At 43.4% G+C, this 18,304-nt stretch overlaps 1 protein-coding gene across 5 annotated transcripts in view; it reads left to right on the top strand.

Annotated features, from left to right (window-relative positions):
- The window catches only part of abr (ABR activator of RhoGEF and GTPase), an 82,776-nt gene that overhangs the window by 22,132 nt on the left and 42,340 nt on the right, over positions 1-18,304 (top strand). For 4 of the 5 annotated variants that reach the window (XM_037466625.2, XM_037466628.2, XM_037466627.2 and 1 more), the window contains 3 exons: positions 6,642-6,817; positions 12,211-12,309; positions 13,563-13,748. In XM_037466625.2, coding sequence (XP_037322522.1) covers positions 6,642-6,817; positions 12,211-12,309; positions 13,563-13,748 — 461 coding nt within the window. Of the gene's footprint in view, positions 1-6,641; positions 6,818-9,166; positions 9,716-12,210; positions 12,310-13,562; positions 13,749-18,304 lie in introns of those variants that run through there. The other variant, XM_037466629.2, reaches the window with a different exon arrangement.

The raw sequence follows: 18,304 nt of genomic DNA, 5'->3' as shown, positions 1-18,304 counted from the left end.
GGGCCGTAAAAATACACCTTCACTTCTCCAGCACCGCCCCCCTCTTATTTACAACCTACATGTACTCGGTCAACACACACAATGACCACACATCTGTCAAACCTCTGATGTGCTGTCATGGCTCCAAAGGGTCAGGTGAGACGTCGTCTTTCTTTTCGTCGGCTATCCGCTCTCTGGAGAACCGGATCTCTTACAGCTGAACTTGTTGTGAACATCTTTTGCGAGCGAGACGTTGCTCAGGAATATCTTGTTATCTTGTCTGAACCCCACTGCCCCCCCCCCCCCCCCCCACACACACACACAGACACAGTGAAAAAGGAAGAATATCAAACATGCACAGACATGTTGAGACTGTCTCACGAGGCTTCTTCAAAGACACCCGACTGCTGACTGACTGACTGACTAATGTTGTTCTGTCCCTGCACTTGGTGCCGTAGTGTTTGCTTGCTGCGGCCGTGACGTAATCCCTTGGATGAGAAAATGCTGAGTAAAGCTCCCTGATGGAGTTCTCGCACTGCAGCAGCAACTTTTTCCTTCCCCCCCCAATTTTATCAGTTTGCAACTTCGCAAAGCCGTATAAGCTCCTAGAGAGGGGGGGGGGGGGCATGGGGCTGCTGTCGCATTATGGGTGAGAGTAATTTGCATACCCTTATTTTGTTGGTGTCTCCATGTGGCAAAACGGTCTGCAGTTCATGTAAATAGTTTGTTATAGACAAACAAATAGTGCAGCTTCTCCCAGAAACGCGGCGACCTCCCAACACGACCAAGCGGCTTATTGGCGAGCAGGAAGCGCCCGTGTGCCACTGCCAGCCTTTGTCCTCGCCATTGAGATGAGGGCCAGTGATTGAGATGGACAGGTGGATTTAGAGGCGTCCGCCAGGGGCGGTTAGCCGTAGGAGTGATGTGAGCTGACATTGGGCGGAGGTCATCGGCGGGGTGGAGGAGCAGGGATGGGACTACAGATCAAACCGGATAGTTATTCGGCTATATTTGATCTCACCAGGCGTAGCGGATCATTGCACACCACGAATACCTGGACTCACCTTCGACCTCTTCAAAGGAAAAAATAAGTGTGTGAATGTTTTATTTCGCAAAATGAGTTTGCTGTATTTCCAAAATATATCATGTGTTTGTTTAACATTGTTCAAAGTGTCAGAGACCATACTGTGTGTGTCAATATATGCAAAGTGCAGGTACGTGTTCTTATGCAGACCATCTTTGAAACATTTAGTCTTCGCTCAAATGTCGTCAATTTCTAACCTGGACAACCAGGACAAAGCAAATTAGTTTTTTTGCTATTCAAGATAAAGGTGATTGTTGGACAGCTCACTCCCAGATGTCAACATTTCAGAGCTTCCTTGGAGCCATCAGAAAATAACTCCCAACAAACACTGTCCTAATAATGAATGGCATCAGAGATTGATGAGCGCCATCCTTTACTAATGAAAGTGCTGAGGTAGTTTTCTACTGCCACTCTGCCACATACACTCTGGTGTGTGTGCCGGTGCTCCTTATTACCTGGAGCCTTGGTGATCCAACCCCATCAACGCTGAGCCTGTGAGTAATTGTGTAGAGCATGTTTCTATGTGAGTGAGACCGAGGGAGTGTCCGTTTTGCCTCATGGGCAGCACTAATTTCCCTAAGCACCACGTGGAGTGATAGCAGGTCCAGAGAGAGGACATCTTTAAACACATGAGGCACGCAGTGGTGTGGCTGGTATCCAAAGAGGGAACAGGAAAAATAATTTCTTATCTCTGAGGAATTTGTCATTATTATATTTTTTATTTATATTTTAATATTTTTCCCGTGGGTTACTAGCCGTACAGGGATTACATAATACCACAAGTTTCAGAATGACCTTTTCAGTAAATCAGTATTATAAAACGACATTTTGCAGCCAATCCCTCAGAATCAATCTGTGTTTACTCTGACAATTCACACAGACTTTTGAAACCCACAACAGTAGAGATGCCTCAACCTCCTGTAGTCTCACTAGACCAGAATGCAATGCAGTGGGGGGGACAGTCAGACTATTGGATGAGCGATGGAAGCTTTCTTCAGTGATCAGGGAATGTTATGCTCCGCTATTTCACAACATTTCAAAATTCATGTTTCATGATATTAAGGTGTTGAGCTTCAAGGGGAACTACTAACAGTGATAAAAAACAATCAATACTTTAGAGCACCACCAGGATAATGGGGCGACTGTGGCGCATGGAGTCCTGGCTGCTTCATATCCTTAAGCACCTAACCCCTAACCGCTCCCCAATGTGTGTCATAGTGTTAATATTTGTTAGTGGGAAGCCTGGCATTGCATGAGTTGTGTGTTTGTTCTTGACGAAGTTCATGTGAGAAAAGGCTGATCCACAGGGATGTGTTGAACTAAAAAGACAGCATTTTTCATAGCTGCTGTGCATACACCTCCGTACTTCTCTGTAGGCCCCAACAGTTTGGCGCAAACTGTTGAATTTTAAGGTGGAGGTCATTTTGCAGTGTTTTTTGCAGCGCAATTTCAATCTTCACTTGTCCAGTATCCAAGTTGAACCTTCAGCTGCTCATGTCCACTTGCATGAAAGGGTTTGAAGTGAATGATACACACGTGATGACAGTCACAAAACCTGTTCTCAAACTCTTGCCTGTTTATGACTTGTGAAAAGTCCCAGATGCAGAAGCATTGTCATTCAACACTGACTCTATGGAGGTAATGTGCAGGACTTATTTTCTCAGCTTAGCTTTAAATGCATTGACAGCACAACAGATATTACCATTGCCCTGAAGCGCACAGTTCAAATGGTTCAGTTTCCCTGTGATGTCCATTAAAAATGCAACGTCAAGTATCCACTCCGTGACCTCAAGCAGTGAGGCGTCTTTCCTTCTGGAACACCATCAGATGTCTGTGTGTAGTAGGTCCCCAGCTGACAGCTTCTCCAATAGCACCTTGAATGTCCTGTTGTTTGGCTTCAAAGCGGATGCCATTCATGATCCCCATGACAGGAGTTATCATCAAAGCTGGTTACTTTTGCATAAAGCGCCTGCTGGTGAATGATGCAGTGTTGATGTAGACATTTTGGGAAGTCTGGGTCACCTTTGCATTGCGCAGTGAAGCCTACATGCCGGCCCATTATGGCGGGCGTTTCTACCCTTTTCTCCACTAAGAAGCTCTTCACTGCAATGTAGATGGTAATTCTCCTCGTTGTTGTCTTCAGAAGCAGAATTGTCAGGACTTCCTCTTTTGTGGAGGACTCATCATTCACCATTCAGACACATATTATCTGCTGAGCTGTACTGGTGTGGCATCGGGACGCTTCTTCTCATCTTTGAACACAGTGTTGGCAACTAGCGTCACTGCTTCTTTCAAGACCTCCCCGTCCAAAAAGGCTTTCTTGTTCTTCATTCAAAATGTTGTTGGGTTTGACGTGCAGACAATATGAAACTTTGACTTCTGACAAGGTCGGAGGCCATATAGATACAACATTTTAGGTTTTTAAAATTGTATATTAAAAATTGTCATTGTAAGTGTTTCTGAGTAAAAAAGAAACTCAACAAAAAACTTTAGACCGAGCTTCATGGTGACCAGGGATAATTTTGTACTGTGCCATCGGGCGACTCCATTGGCTACCCTTGATTTACATTTACAAATGAGTCTGGTTGCATGACGTACCTGGTTCCCTATTTGAAGAGAAGTGCAACAGGCTGCTGTTTGTTGGAGTTAGAGATACCGTCTGTTAATCGGCCACAACTGGATTGGAATAATTTTCCTGACAAGCAGACTTTTTGTCTTTCCTTTATGCTGTTGATCATCCAGTGATGGGTTGACTCCCAGTATGTGTAGTGTACTTAAAATGAATGCACACGCACTCACACTGTTGATCTAAAAGGTTACGTGACCCATAACCAGGCCGTGTTTATTGGCTAGCAGGGAAGTGACGCCTCTATTTAGTGGACAGAGGAATATGTTAATGCATCCAGTACACTTTGTGCGCACAAGTCTGTTACTTCCTTTTAGGCTCGGGGTGTTTTCGGATGCAGCGGCCAGCCCTCATTTGAATTTGATTGATTTTTTTTCCCGTAAAGGATAGCGCATGTATTCAACGGAGAGCATGTCCAAACCATTTTACACAAGCAGCTTTTTAGGCTTTTAAAGAAACGTGACCAGTGGGACTTAAGCTGAGACACTAGGCTCTCCTTACTCCTTACTGTTTTGGTGACATGGACCCCAAGCAGTGAAGGAGAACGCCGTCTGACCTGAGCATCTCCTGCCAGCGCACTCATGACTTTCTTCTTTGAGGCCGCGTGTTTCATTCGTTCTCTCGTCTCCTATACAGGTGAGTCTGGTGTGTGTGTGTGTGTGACTTGATTTCTCAATGGGACCTCCCTCATCTGCAGGTTGCTTCTTTTACCAGACTTCATCTACTGTTTCATCGTCATGTCACGTTGAGTCGCTACATGTTTATACCTTGTCAAAACTGGGGTGTTTGGAGAGGTTTTAATCCAGTTTGGGCTGATGAATCCTCTCCACAGAAGTGTTCCCTTTCTAATTCCCTTATTTTGGACATTTGTCAGGCACAGGGTTGTTTCACCCAGTCAGACGTAGAGCAAATAAACTTGCGTACATGTGTCTTATATTCATTTTCTCATTTATTTATAGCTCATTATGAGCGGTACCTTCTGCCGGTCGTAGGTGACTTTCTGGTGTTGAGTAGAAGGACATGCTTGCTCAGGCCGTTTTTATCTGCTTTGTCCTTGAGTATATATCAAATTGGTCTCCGTGATGGACTGGTTCTCTGCACACAGCAGCTGAATGATTCCTGCTGCTTATTGATGTTTCTGCAAATAGAAGAAAGGAATCAAGGCCTACATCTTTGTATAGGAGGGACCAGACCTGGGTGCTGTTCTAGACACAAGTGCCTGGGAGAGTGCACCGTGTGAGTCTTTCTGTGCTATCAATCCAAAACATCCACCTTGTGTTAGGAGGTGGGTTTTAAGATATTTACCTGATGTTAAAACACTAACTTTCATCATCTCTTTTTTTTATTCTCTCCTATGATCAACCACCCGCAAATATATCAACATGGGACAAACTAGCGTGCTAGATGCCAGAATGTGTGCAGAAGAGTGAGGAAACATATGTAAAAGAGCTATAAAACAAACCTGCACAAACACACACACACACACGCACAAACACTTGCAGATCTTTTCCGCGGAACAATCACGGCACAGTTGAAGTTGGACTGATGTCCTGTCCTAATGACTGACGCCTCCATCAGCGTCTTCTGGGTGGCGGGCTCTCAAGCACATTTGTGCCTCACCCACACACCTCCCACATACTTTGCATTTCAAGCATTGTGTTCTGCTTTCCCACCAGCCAACGGCTGTATGGCTTTTCGTAAAAAGTTACACAACCTGTGGTGCGTGTTCTGCTGTAATTACTGTGTGAGTATACACGCAACCCTTTTTTCTATTTTTTTAAACTGCATATGGTAAAAAGAGCTCTTCATTGTAGTATGTCTAGTTGTCACCGTCTGTCACACATCTTCTCTCCAATAAGAAATCAGATTTAAAAAGGTGTCGACCAAGCTTTTATATGAAGTATGAATGTTATTTATTGTGTGAAGGCAGAGCAGAAGTAATTTTGGAGTCTGCGTTGTTCCCTTCCACTGTAGCTGTCACTGCTTCTCAGGCATGACTGCCTACCGTGTCACTGGCCATGAATACTGACCTCAATACTGACACTAAGCTCACCGTATGAATCCCAAAGACTGAAATGCGTGGACCCAACAATGTAACCTAAAGGGAGAGACGTACATGTGGAGTGTGCTGCTTTGTACCATCCTAAGTTTATCTCGTCCCAGCTCATTAAAACTTCCCGAATTCGCCTGTATTTTTCCGCTGTGTTTTTCCTTGCAGCATGTAGCCTTTGCTCAAACAAAGATTGTCGTCTCCTTGTGACAAACAGCCACATATCGAGAAGCAACAACAGGATCGGCTGCATGTCTCCATTGTTGTTTACGGTTAGCTTTCAGTTTTCGCGCGATCGAATCTACTTTCCATCCAATACCGCGCCTATCAAGTGACGTTACCACCACTTTCTGGAATACACCACGCCTATCAAGTAACGGGACTGTTGGCGGTGGAAACACTCGCCAAATCATGGTTGACAGACCCGACCCGTACCGACCCGACCCGTACCGTACCGCTCGGTGGAAACGCGTCATTAGATGTCCATCTTTAAAGAAGTGTTTCCCCACTGTGCTTTTCGTACAACTAGGCTGTCTATGCGGTGGAAAAGGCTCCCATATTTCTGAAATGAGTGCGTCATAATCAGAGAAGTGGAATTCCGTAGTATTCCGAGGTCTGGCCCTGAAACCAGTTCAGCTAAGCTGGACTGTTCCACGCTGTGCTTTCAGCTTGTTGGGTGTCGTCGAGCTTCACACCAGCTTTAGCAATCCCATGCTATTCTGTGTGAGTTTCGGTGTATTTTTTGTCACATGTGTTGTGCCACAATAAATGGTGGGTGAATCCCTGTTTGCTGAAAATAGCATTAAGGAAGTACCAGATTGTTCCCACTGTACCGTGGTGGCGTTCTTCACCATAGCCAAATGCTAACAGGCTCTCTCCCTCCCTGTCGCTCTGCCCTCCAGACTACAACACAGATGGCTACGAGGGGGACGGAGCGGAGGACGGCAAGTCTCAGGACGGCTCGGAGACGCTGCCCTACATTGACGAATCGCCCACCATGTCGCCCCAGCTGTGCGCGACCCAAGGGCCCGACGGAGAGGCCGTGTCCCCTACACCACCCGATGGCCTGCTGGCAGGGGTAAGAGTATGCAAGTATTGAAATGTAGACACTTCAATACTTATTTCAATGTATATATATTAGCATGGAGGTACATGCATCCGCTCCTCAACCATATTGCCATATGACGACCATAAACAAAAAAGGTTCAACGTTATGACTTTTTAAACCGTTTCACATGATGATGTTTTACAACACCGTGAAGGGAATATACTCCAGTTGAAGCTGTTTTTTCTTCACCTTTTAATAAGGAGTAGGAGCAGCCATCCAACGTTGAGTAAAGTAGTCCAATTTTACACTACTTTTTGACCTAGAATTGCAAAAAGCACTAATATAATAACACTCCACGTTTCCTAATTATAGAAGGTAGATTAACAGTGTGTGCGTGCGTGCGTGCGTGCGACACTTGCAACACTTCTGTCATTACTTTTAGTGGGTGAATAAGTGGAAGTCTTGTTAACCCTGTTGGTGAGAAATAGGCTAGAAGGCTTTTGCTTCACACATGTAGCACAATACATAGAAGTTGGGTTTTCCTGTTAGGAGCCCCCTCTCTTGGTGGAAAGGCCTTTTCCAGCCTCCACCTTGCTCTGCCTGCTCCTTCCCATCGGCTCTTTTCTTATCTCTTTTCCAAGCAGCTCTGTTATTGCCGTATTTTCTTGGTAATGTAAATACAACGTGGCCTTGAGCATTGCCCTTTATAGTGGTGATTCATTTATTATTAAACTTCCTGTTCTCCTGAATTTAATCACTCTGACCCTAGCTCCTATAGCTCCTGAAAGTAAAAAGGAGTCTCCATCTAGTGGACATGCCGTGTAAGAAGAGACATGATGAAACCCTTTATGAGTTAAAGCAATAGTTTAATAACTTGTTCCAAGGAGCTATGCAGAATTTAAGATCTTCACTGGGAAAAAATGAGTTCCAGTACAGAGAAAAAAAGTTGATCTTAAGTTCTTGTGTTGTTGGTGTTAAAGGATTTCTTTTTTTTCTGTTTTTTTAACAGATTTATCAAAACCAGATTGCTCTCCAAGTAGGTTTTCACACAAATTTGTATTGGTGTTATATACAACACATAAATGTAAATGGAAGAAAAATACAATGCAGACATTAAGAGATACTATCATTATATGAATTAAACTAAAGTATTAGTAGTATCAATTTTGGTGCTTTTGGTTTGTGCAGACAGTACAAAGTGTTTATGAATTATTAAAATCATAATGTTGCTCTAGGTAATCTAGATTTAAAGTTCTGGATGGTTTATTGTCTGTCTACCGACTATTCTCTGCGCCACCCTTTAGCCGCACACTGAGTCGGAGCCGCTCCCACTGCTTTCATGCAGCCAGAGGCTGTTTGTCTGTGGAGGATTTGGGTCAGACACTGCAGCCACGTGGACTATGAAAGTCTATTTCCACTGAAGCCTTCCATCTCCTCACCCCCTTGTTAAGTCGGCCCTTCTTTTCCGCTGAGTTTGCGTTTCATCTGCTGACATCAGAGCGCCGACGCCACCGTGCCAGGATTCATACATTCAGCATAAGGAGCGTGTTTGTAGATCACATGCATGAGAGACCAATGAACTTACAGAGATTTGTGTTTGTATTCTAGGATTCTTTAGAAGCATCTTTTCTTTTCTGTTTCTTCTAGAGAATTGTATTCCTTCCCCTCTTTCAAAGGGTGTACCTTGTTTGACTGGAGGTTCAAAGGATACTGGATGCTAAATTAGGCAAATTTGTGACAATGTCAATCTAATGGATTTGACTAGTTTTAAGCTTTTGTTTTCTCCCCCTTTTTTTATTCTTGTTATATTTTGTTCTTTTTTTGACCCCCAAGTTCTGTCTTTCTTTAGACCTCACCTCGTGTTATTTTCTTTCTTTTGTCCTTTTATTTTTCTTTCTTCCGCCCATATTAATGGCTTGACATGACCTAGAGAATATAGTCACAGGCATACATGTACTCTATTTAAGGCTTGTGCTTATGAAATAAGTTTGACGTATGGGAACCAGACTTCCTGTCAAGTGCTACCTACTAGTCAGCAGGAGGGTGCAAAGTGTACAGCCAAGCTCATAGATGAGTCATCACCTCCTGACAAGTCACTTCCTTTTCTAGCAGCCAGTTATTGATTTCCCAAACGCTTCTCTTGATGCCCTCATCTTCCACATTTTTTTGTTCATTTTCTGTTCTGCACACTATTTTCCACCCCGTGTTCTGCTGGAATTAACCGCTGACTGACCAGCAAACTGCGTGACCTGTAATTACAATCGGCAGCCGCAGCACATCAGCCATTCTCAGCCCCACATCCCAGGCTCTCGGCAGATCAATAAAGACACAATGGCCACAGGGGAAGCAGGGGGGGGGTGGGCGGCATTAACCAGTGGAGGAACAGAGAGCCACTGTGCGTCCAAAGCAAGTGCCTTTTTGCCTGAAGATAGAGGAAAGAAGGAGCCGGAGGGAGAGCGGAGCGACAGTGAGGAGCAGACCGAAGTGCTTCACACTGAGGAAGTGGCTGGATGGTGTTTGCTGTGAGGGGAGGGGCGTAAAGGAATCGACCGAGGGGGAACAGTGGCGAGCACACACACACAGAAAGTACACACACGCACACTCACACCAGGAAGCCCAGCAGAGGAAGGGGGTGGGGTTGCGTAGGCGGAGTCCTCTCTCTTTCTCTCCCTCTTTCCGTCTCTCGGTGTCCAGATGACTCGCTCTGAAGGGAAAACCTTGGTGTGTCCGGGCAGGCCCTGAAGAGAGGGATTCTCGGGCAGAAAGAGGAGAGGAGAGAAGAGGAGAGGGGGAAGGGGAAAAAGAAAGAGAATCATGGAGGAGGAAGAGGAAGAGGTGCTGTGCTATTTGGACAGGGTGCTGGAGGAGGAGGAGGTGTTTGAATATGGAGATGGGGAGCTGGATCCCATCACTCCGGCACAGTTCAAGGTGAGACAGCAGCTGGACTGCTGGATGCAGGAGATCTACACACACACACACACACATTACACACTTTGGCAACTAACACCCTCATAGGATTTGAAAGCTTGACTATATATAGCAAAGTTGAAGCTTTTCACACGTTAGCCATCCAAGTGTGTGTGTGTGTGTGTGTGCGTCTCAGTGTGGCTTGATGAGGCTGCTACACTTGAGCACATATCTTCTCACGCTTCTTTTAAAATACGCCTGGTCGGTTTCTAATACCAACTTATGTTTGTTAAGAAGCCTGTGTTTGTGTGTGTGAGAGTGTGTGTATGCACGTGTGCACTCCTCCCGTAGATGAATGGACAAATGGCAGGGTTGACTGCAGTTCCCAGTCACTCTACTAATCAGCTCCTTTTAGCACACAGAATTTAGAGCATACAATACAGAAAAAGACCTAACTAGAAAGTGCACATGGCACATGGCGTAAGTGAAAGTGTACCAAACAGGAGCAGGTTGCCATGGAAAGAAATAATCCTTTCACCGCTCATCTATTTCTCATCTTGTCCTCTCGCCACACAGAAGCTCTTTGTACAGCCAACGGAAAATATTCCCACTCTGGTGGAAAAAGGCTATTCTCCTCCTCTTCTACCTCTTTCCTGTTTGCTTTGTTTTTTGTTTTTTTTCAGTCTTGCTGTGACATGTTTTTCACTGAAGAAGTTGAGCTCTTTCACGTAATCAACACATACTTGTTTGCTTTGACGGTGAAACTGGAAGAGTCCACGGATCAGAACTGGTGTCATTTCAACAAAAGCACAATGTCCTTTATTGAAACAAAAGGGTCCGGAGATGTGCACACAAGGTTTGTGGTGCTTCGCACAAATGATGAGCCTGCAGCCTTGCATATCAGAGATGCATCTCGAGAGGAAATGCAACTAATTTGTAGTGCTGCTTTTGTGTTGAGTTTTGTGAGAAGTGGAGACTTTTCTTTCAGCTTCTCAATAAGGAATACCAGCAGTGGAAAACTCACAGACTCAGACCGCACTCAATGATAACCGAATGATTGAAGAATTTGAATATGTGACTTAATAATTTGTGAAAACAGGAATATCTAATTACTTACTGGTAAATATTTTAATCTCTGTTGCAGTTCTCCACTCATCTTATCTCTTAACTGACTTTGTAATACTCATTCACAAAGGGAATGTATGTGCATGACGCCCCGTCTACACACTCGACCTCCACTCTTGAGGGAAAACACAAGGGTCCTGAAGGTGGATGTCAGTGGTGATGGGGTTAATAAACCAATGAGGTCCTGGCTACTTATCTTATCAGGCAGCGCTGGTGTGCCAACTGCATCTTAAGGATCTCGTGTTAATAATTAATCTTTCTTTCTGCTATCATGGCTGTTCTTTGACCTCCCTTTAAGTCCATCTGACACTTCAGCGTCCCTCTGACTACAGTCGCACTGTGTGGAGCACAGCCGGTCGATTTACTGTTGAATGTACAATAAAGATTGATATATTGTTTCATTTAAATATGTATTAGTTTACACTCTTTATTCACACAAATAATAAACGTATTCACGTGTTCACATCCTTCAACTTTGTTAGGAATGAGTTGCCTAGACGGTTTTAAACATAACTAGAGAGTTGAACTCAATGCTTAAATGAAACACGAGAGTATACACCCCCTCACTCCGTTCAAATCCAGGCTGACTTTTATTCAATTTCTTACACTGCTAAACTATTCTATTTCATTCTCTAGCATTTGTACTTATCTATTCCCTCTGCACGTAATTATAGTTTTTAATTCTATTTACATGAATGTGTTTCATTTGCACTCTGTCTTTTGATATTTAGTTATGATGCTTGTGCAATATAAATAAACTTTCCTCTGTTCTGTGTGTAATGGATTTATATTTTAATAACTAAAATATGGTCAAATAAGTAGGAAGTGCATCCTTTGAAGGGCTTTTTAATCTAGTATGTTTTGCTTTCTTAGGAACCGCATTACTTTTGGACCCTTTTTCCTTTTTAAAACAATGTGAGCTGTATGGTCTACAGCTCCACCCAAAATAGTTTACAGAAAAGCAAGTCAGGTTTTCCCTTTCTCCCGTTCACCTTTCTGTCTCACTGCTTGCGGCCACTTTCTCTCTTTTCAATCCTTTGAAGAATTCTCACTCCCACTAGCATTTTCTTCAGTGAAGGAAGAAAGTGTGCGTCTTGTTTTGCTTTTGCTTCATGACATCCCCAACGTTATATTAAAAATAAAACTGCCTGGAAGCCACAGGAGTAGGATTTTCCCAGAGAGGAAGCAAGCCATTTGCATCTTGTACAGCTTCTGCTCATTCCGACACACTTTGCTGGTGCGTTTTACCTGCTGTGGTAACTGCAGTAGCATCAGTCAGGAAATGATCTTGAGTCATCGCACGGTGAAGACATGAATCCGGGATACACGTGGTTTACCCCAAGGATTACGTGTGTAACGTAACGCTGTTATTACATCCGTGTCTCCTGCAGGGAGGAATGGAGAAAGGACTGGAGATGAAGAAGCTGGTGCTGTCTGGTTTCTTGGCCAGCGAGGAGATCTACATCAACCAACTGGAGGCCCTGATACTGGTAACACACACACACACACACATTGTTTTGAAACAGACCATGTGGGAATATCAAGCAGCCGGAGGGAAGATCATTTCTCATTCTCACACTGATGGACGCATTAACTTGTTTTCAGGTCCTGCACCATGTTGCAGGGAAGGGGGAGTTTATTAGTGGCTGATGGTCAAACCGAAAGCAAAGACCACAGTAGCTTCAGTTTGCAGCAGCGCTCTCTGAACATGCTTCCCCAAAGCTCAGACATATCCCGTCATATCCTGCCGCTCTCAACCACATGGTGCACTTTGGCCAACGTGTAGTCAGTTTGGCATCAAACACCGTCTCAACGTAGTTATTTTACAACCCGGGCTTGTATAAAGAAAGAAGGAAAAGAATGTTGCAATAATACTGGCAGAAATCTGCTCTGTCTCTCCGTTCCATTTCTTTCAACCACTAGTGACGACACAAGTGATGATACAATATAAGAGTCTGTCTGTGTCCTCACGCTCTGGGAAGTCCCGTTCTGAAATTTAGCACCACATCGTTAAAGTCACACAGCTACCTTTTCTGTACTCCACTAACTGTAACCTGGGTTTCTATCCACACCACCCATCACAATCAAGTTGTCCCCCTGTAGGGTCTTTTTCACGAAGCTGTCAGACACTCTCAGTCAGACCGACAATCTGATCAGTGACAAAAGGGTCAAGGGGGAGCTCAAGAAATTTGCCATCATTTCTGTCTGGGAACGTGACTTTTAGATTCGGAAATATGAGTGGATCTCTAGAAAGATCCTTTCGTTTTCTTTTCTCCTGGTTGAGGTTGAGACCACCTTCTACAATAATCAGGACATCGCATGTGTCAAAGAGTCAGATGATAAAGACCAAATTGGAGGACATACTGAAAATCACTATTGGACTGGTCAGAAAGTGCACTGCAGAAATAGTCCGTTTATATTAAAAATGATCACTGGGTGATGCATAGCAAGATACAGATCAAGATATGTTTTCCCTCTTTCCAGACACAGGCCCAATTTGGCAAATAACTGCCTCAAATTGTAGTCGTAATCAAAGTCTGCTCCTAAATTTGACATTTTTATCAGAACCTGATTCCATAAGTAAAATGCTTTATACAGCTTTACAAATGATGTTTGAAATTTACAAGGAAGAAATACAAAAAGAGTCTTGCTAAGTCTAATGCTTTTCAGTGTATTTACAGTAATTTACCATATACTGGTCCTTGGTTATGTTCCCTAAGCCCATCTCTCTCTGATTATTCAGCCGATGCGCCCGCTGAAAGCCACGGCCACGACCTCACAGCCCGTCCTGACCATCCAGCAGGTTGAGACCATCTTCTACAAAATCCAAGACATTTTTGAGATCCACAAGGAGTTCTACGACGCCCTCCTGCCCAACATCCAGCACTGGGACGAGAAGGTCACCGTGGGACATCTGTTCCAAAAGCTGGTGAGTCTTATGAGGGCTCAGAATCTCCAGCGTGTTCTCTTTTTTTCTTACTTTTTTCTTCTTTTTTTAACCGTCTCCCATCATTTACAGGGTATAATGAAATGCGCTTTAGAAAAAGCTGTCAGACGCTATTTGTACTTTGGGAATCACTCTGTGTATGTTCCTAAGTGTCTGTAGTCTCGGTGCATTAGCAGAAATGTTGCAGCCTCCGATCCATAACGCTGACATATTCTGTGCTGGATTATGTTTCTTAAACAGGAACTCTCAGAACGTAATGTACGTGTATATGTGTGTGTGTGTGTGTGTGTTAATGTGTGTGTCTTTGTAAAGAATTATCACGGTTCCAGTCCTCAGCTGGAACTGCCTCTGTTTTCTTTACATCGTCACATTTGCAGTGGACAAAGCAATTTGCACGTTGCTTTAAACGGAGTCTCTTTTTAGATGCTCATTGCATCTTATCGGCACACTGTACAGTGGCTGATGACGCAATAGACGCTTTCAGCAGGGATGGAAGAAACTGGACTTTGAGCAGGAGACGTTAGTCCACGTAGAGATTGTGGTATACGCTCATTCAGGGTGTGAAAAGCCGAGGCTGCATCAGGAGAGTTTGTTCACTTCAGTACTGAGAGCAGCAGTGTAAATGAACCCACTGTGGGGACAGAAAATGGTAGGTTATAATTTTCCTGGACTGGAAACTAAATGGACAAACATATTATCTATTTAGAGAGTGTTAGTGAACTCCTGTCGGCCTGTTTTACCCAACAGGAAAAACAGGGTTTCCTCCACATTTGGGAACCCATTACACAGAAGATGGAGATGGGAAGGATTTTGGTCATTTTTAGTATGAACATTAATGGGTTTCCAGTTTTCCTTTTGTGCAAATTATAGAATTGTTTTTGTTATCCTAATCTAAACTGGGACTTTTACAGCCTAATTCTGTGGTTTTTAATAGTATAGTAATTGATAGAAATGAAATAGATCTTTATTCAACACTAATACATAATCAATGTTGTTGTGGGTTCGATGTTTGATTGGTAATTCATTAATTGACTGAAATACGGAGCCTACTACCTTGCATTTACACAAGGAACTACGTTAGTATGACTCTACCACAAAATGAGATTATATGCCGTTGTCAGTCTCCCGTTTTAATATTCATTACAATAACCAAAAGAATGTGATCACCTGACGTGGGATCAGCAGTGGACCATGTCCCGTATTCAGCTTGCACCTTGTGTTTGGATCTTAGGAGACGTAATTTATTCTCACTAATGAGCTGCATGTTAGTCAGATATCTTATTATAAGATCCATTTTTCCAAATCATGATCATGCTGTTGTTTGCTCTAGAGGAAAATAATAAGTACCATGTCAGCTCACACAAATAAACTGTGGACTTCTGTTTTACTCTTTTAGAAACTACCTCTTGGTGTACAGTATGACTGTAGGTCTGAAATTGTCATCGTCCTTATCAAGACTAAAGATGGGTATCATTTGTTTTTTTTTATGGCGGTGCTTTTAAAACGATTCCGGTGCCTAAACCAATACTTTTGTTTAAAAAAAAAGGACAAAACAATGATTGAAACTAAAAGGCGTTTTGTTAATGCCAAGGCTAATTTTCTTCCTTAAATTACAACTATAGATTAACTGTTTAGTAACTTTGTGTTTCCCTTCTGTAAGAGCTTGAAGTTTATCTATTATTTCATGGAAATTAGGGGAATATTAATAATTTTTGATTTAGGCTCATTGTGCAGGAACGAAAGATATGTAACATATTGAAAAACGTACATTTTGGATTGACTCTCCTTGTTTGTCTCGATGTATTAATATCATGAATGCAGCAGGTGCAACACAGAACACGAGAGCATATTGTTTATCTACCGTGTGATACAATTTATTATTATTTCTATATTTAGCTGACGCTTTGCTGCGTAAAATAAAGACAAAAAGAATCAAACGGTCTGCCGTCCTTCGCTTAAGGAGATGGAGTCACGTGTCTGCAGCTCAATGCGGCTTAATGGCGAACACCGAAGGAACGCCGCAGCACCCTTGGTTTAATCATGCAAAAACGGTGTCATCAGTGTGTAAATAAAGTGTTTCAATCGGCTCGTGAACCGAAAGCAAGCACCGCTTCGTTTTGTGTTTCGGTACGGTAGGTTCCGGTCGTATAGGAACCGGTGCTATGTTGGTACCTAACCCTCATCGAGGCGAAAACGTGGTCTTCCCGTTGTCTTTAAGGTTGAATGTAAAGATACAAGTACAAGCGTCTGCTCTGTTCAGCCAATTCTCAATGACTCAGCTACAGTCTCTAACCAACCTGTGGGTTCAACAGATGTTTATCACCACTCATAAGTGCATTTCACCACACTTGTATTTTTATTCACTGTAGCACTGTGTTAACTATCATCAGGTTTGAGACAAGCTAAGAACAATGGACTCTCTAACTTCCATCTATTTTCCTACTGTGTTATGCTCAACTCAGGAGTGTTTACTACAAAGCGGTGAAGTGACCTAAGGAACTAAAATTAGCTCACTATCTAGCTCTAACGTCTCCACCCAAAACTCAAGAGCTGTTCACAGCACGTCTTTCAAGCACAAACTGATAATTGATGCCGGGAATCAAACTACTGAAATTTGTTAACAGCACAAGTATTGAAAAGTATGCACTTATTCTCCTCTTCTTAAATCACTATTGCGATAATCACAGACTTGCGTACAAATGTTGATGTTCGGAAGGTGTTTGCAGCTCAGAGTTTGACCGCCATTTCTGCGGCAGCTTCTATTTCGGGAATAGAGCTCTCATGTAGAAACTGAATCCTTTTCAATGGTTCAATAAGCTCTCTCTCTCTCTCTCTCTCTCTCTCTCTCTCTCTCTCTCTCTCTCTCTCTCTCTCTCTCTCTCTCTCTCTCTCTCTCTCTCTCTCTCTCTCTCTCTCTCTCTCTCTCTCTCTCTCTCTCTCTCTCTCTCTGCAACCCCAAGTGACACCTATTAGTGTAGTCATCAGCTCCCATCTGTGCTGTGTTCATGAGGAAGCTAAACATTTAGTCAGAGTGACGATGTGAGAGTACAGATGGCGTGTAATTAGCTGGTCTGCTCCCTACTGCTACTTGTCCGCAGCATGAAAAGGGGGCTCAGCTGAAGCCCCGACTGCCAGGGTTGCATTTGATCGACTGGATTATTTTATTGAGTGTTGTTCAGGTTGCATGAGATTGACTAACTTTTTGGTTTGGTTTTGCTTGTGAGATTGATGATAAATCCCTGAATGATGCCGTGGCCCCCACTGCGATGCTGATAGCGGTGCTATATAGTCTATATAGAATCACGCATAAGATATAGTTTGAAACACGGTCTGTCGCTCTCCAACCCGGCAGTGATTATGTAAGTTATCTAAAGGGCATTTTGAACACCTAGAAAAGGTCTATTTCTAGACAGGGAGGACAATGCTGGAGTCCTTTCTCCTTCCATCCCGCCTCCGCTCTCAAACACTAGATGTTTTTTTCCATCCCGCCACTCTGACCCGTGATCTCGCCGTTTGAAGTGTTTGCTCGCAGGGTGGCTGAAAGTCCTGCGTCTCCAGTGACGGACGTAGCTGGAGAGGGGAGCCGATTAAAAATACCCCGATTTGATTCGTGCTTTCCTGCCAAGCTCAAGTCAAATATCCTCTCTTTGGAAATATGATCAATCTCTCGGAGGCTTCTTACTTCCCTCCATGGTTTTGGCTTGACTTGGTGAAGTCTCCAGCTATGAAGAGATAATATGCAGACAGGCAGGCTTGTTGAGTTCTTGTTCGTGTAAGTCCGTATGGTGCTAAATATTTAGGTCAGCAGTGTGCGAAGAGGAGTTCATCCCAAAACAACAGTTTTTCTCATTTTCTCTTTCATCTGCTGCTATTGATCTACAACAGTGGTTCTCAAATGGGGGTATGTGATATTTAAAAGAGTGTTTAAAATGATGATCTATTCCTTAACGTTATTTAATAAATATTCAATAACATATAAGACTAATTTATTAACTTAATTTTAAATTGACTAGGCTATTTAATTGTATTATCCTTAAACCCCCAAGTCAGCGATGTGTTTTACCTTATGGGGAACTTGGCTGGTCAAATATTTTACAAGAGGTACAAAAAAAAGTTAAGAACCACTGATCTACAACATGATTGTATGTGATGTGATTTGAGGCCTGGTAGTTCCTTCATGTCTCTTCACACTCCAACAGGAAGTAGAAGGAGAGCAAATGAATATTTGGAGCAAGGGGGCGTGTAAAGACAAAAGTAACAAGTCTTACTCATTCACTCTCTTCAATGGAAACCAAATCTGCCAAATGGGAGGCAGTCAGCTTTTCAGTCCGGCCATTCAAGCCAGGCTGCAGCAGGATGCATATTCATACGCTTCTGGTCTGCAGCTTGTGTTACAAAGCACGTACAGCGTGGCAGAGAGGGGCTGCTAATGAAAGGGCCCAGGAAGGAGAACGTGGAGGCAGCGTGCGTGCTATGTGTGAGGCAGCAATAGAGCCAAAGAGGGACTGCAGCTCAACCCCCAAAATATAAACTTTAAT

The sequence above is a fragment of the Pungitius pungitius genome, chromosome 16, assembly GCF_949316345.1.
Source record: "Pungitius pungitius chromosome 16, fPunPun2.1, whole genome shotgun sequence".
Lineage (NCBI taxonomy): Eukaryota > Metazoa > Chordata > Actinopteri > Perciformes > Gasterosteidae > Pungitius > Pungitius pungitius.
This window is presented reverse-complemented; position numbering and strand designations above follow the sequence as displayed.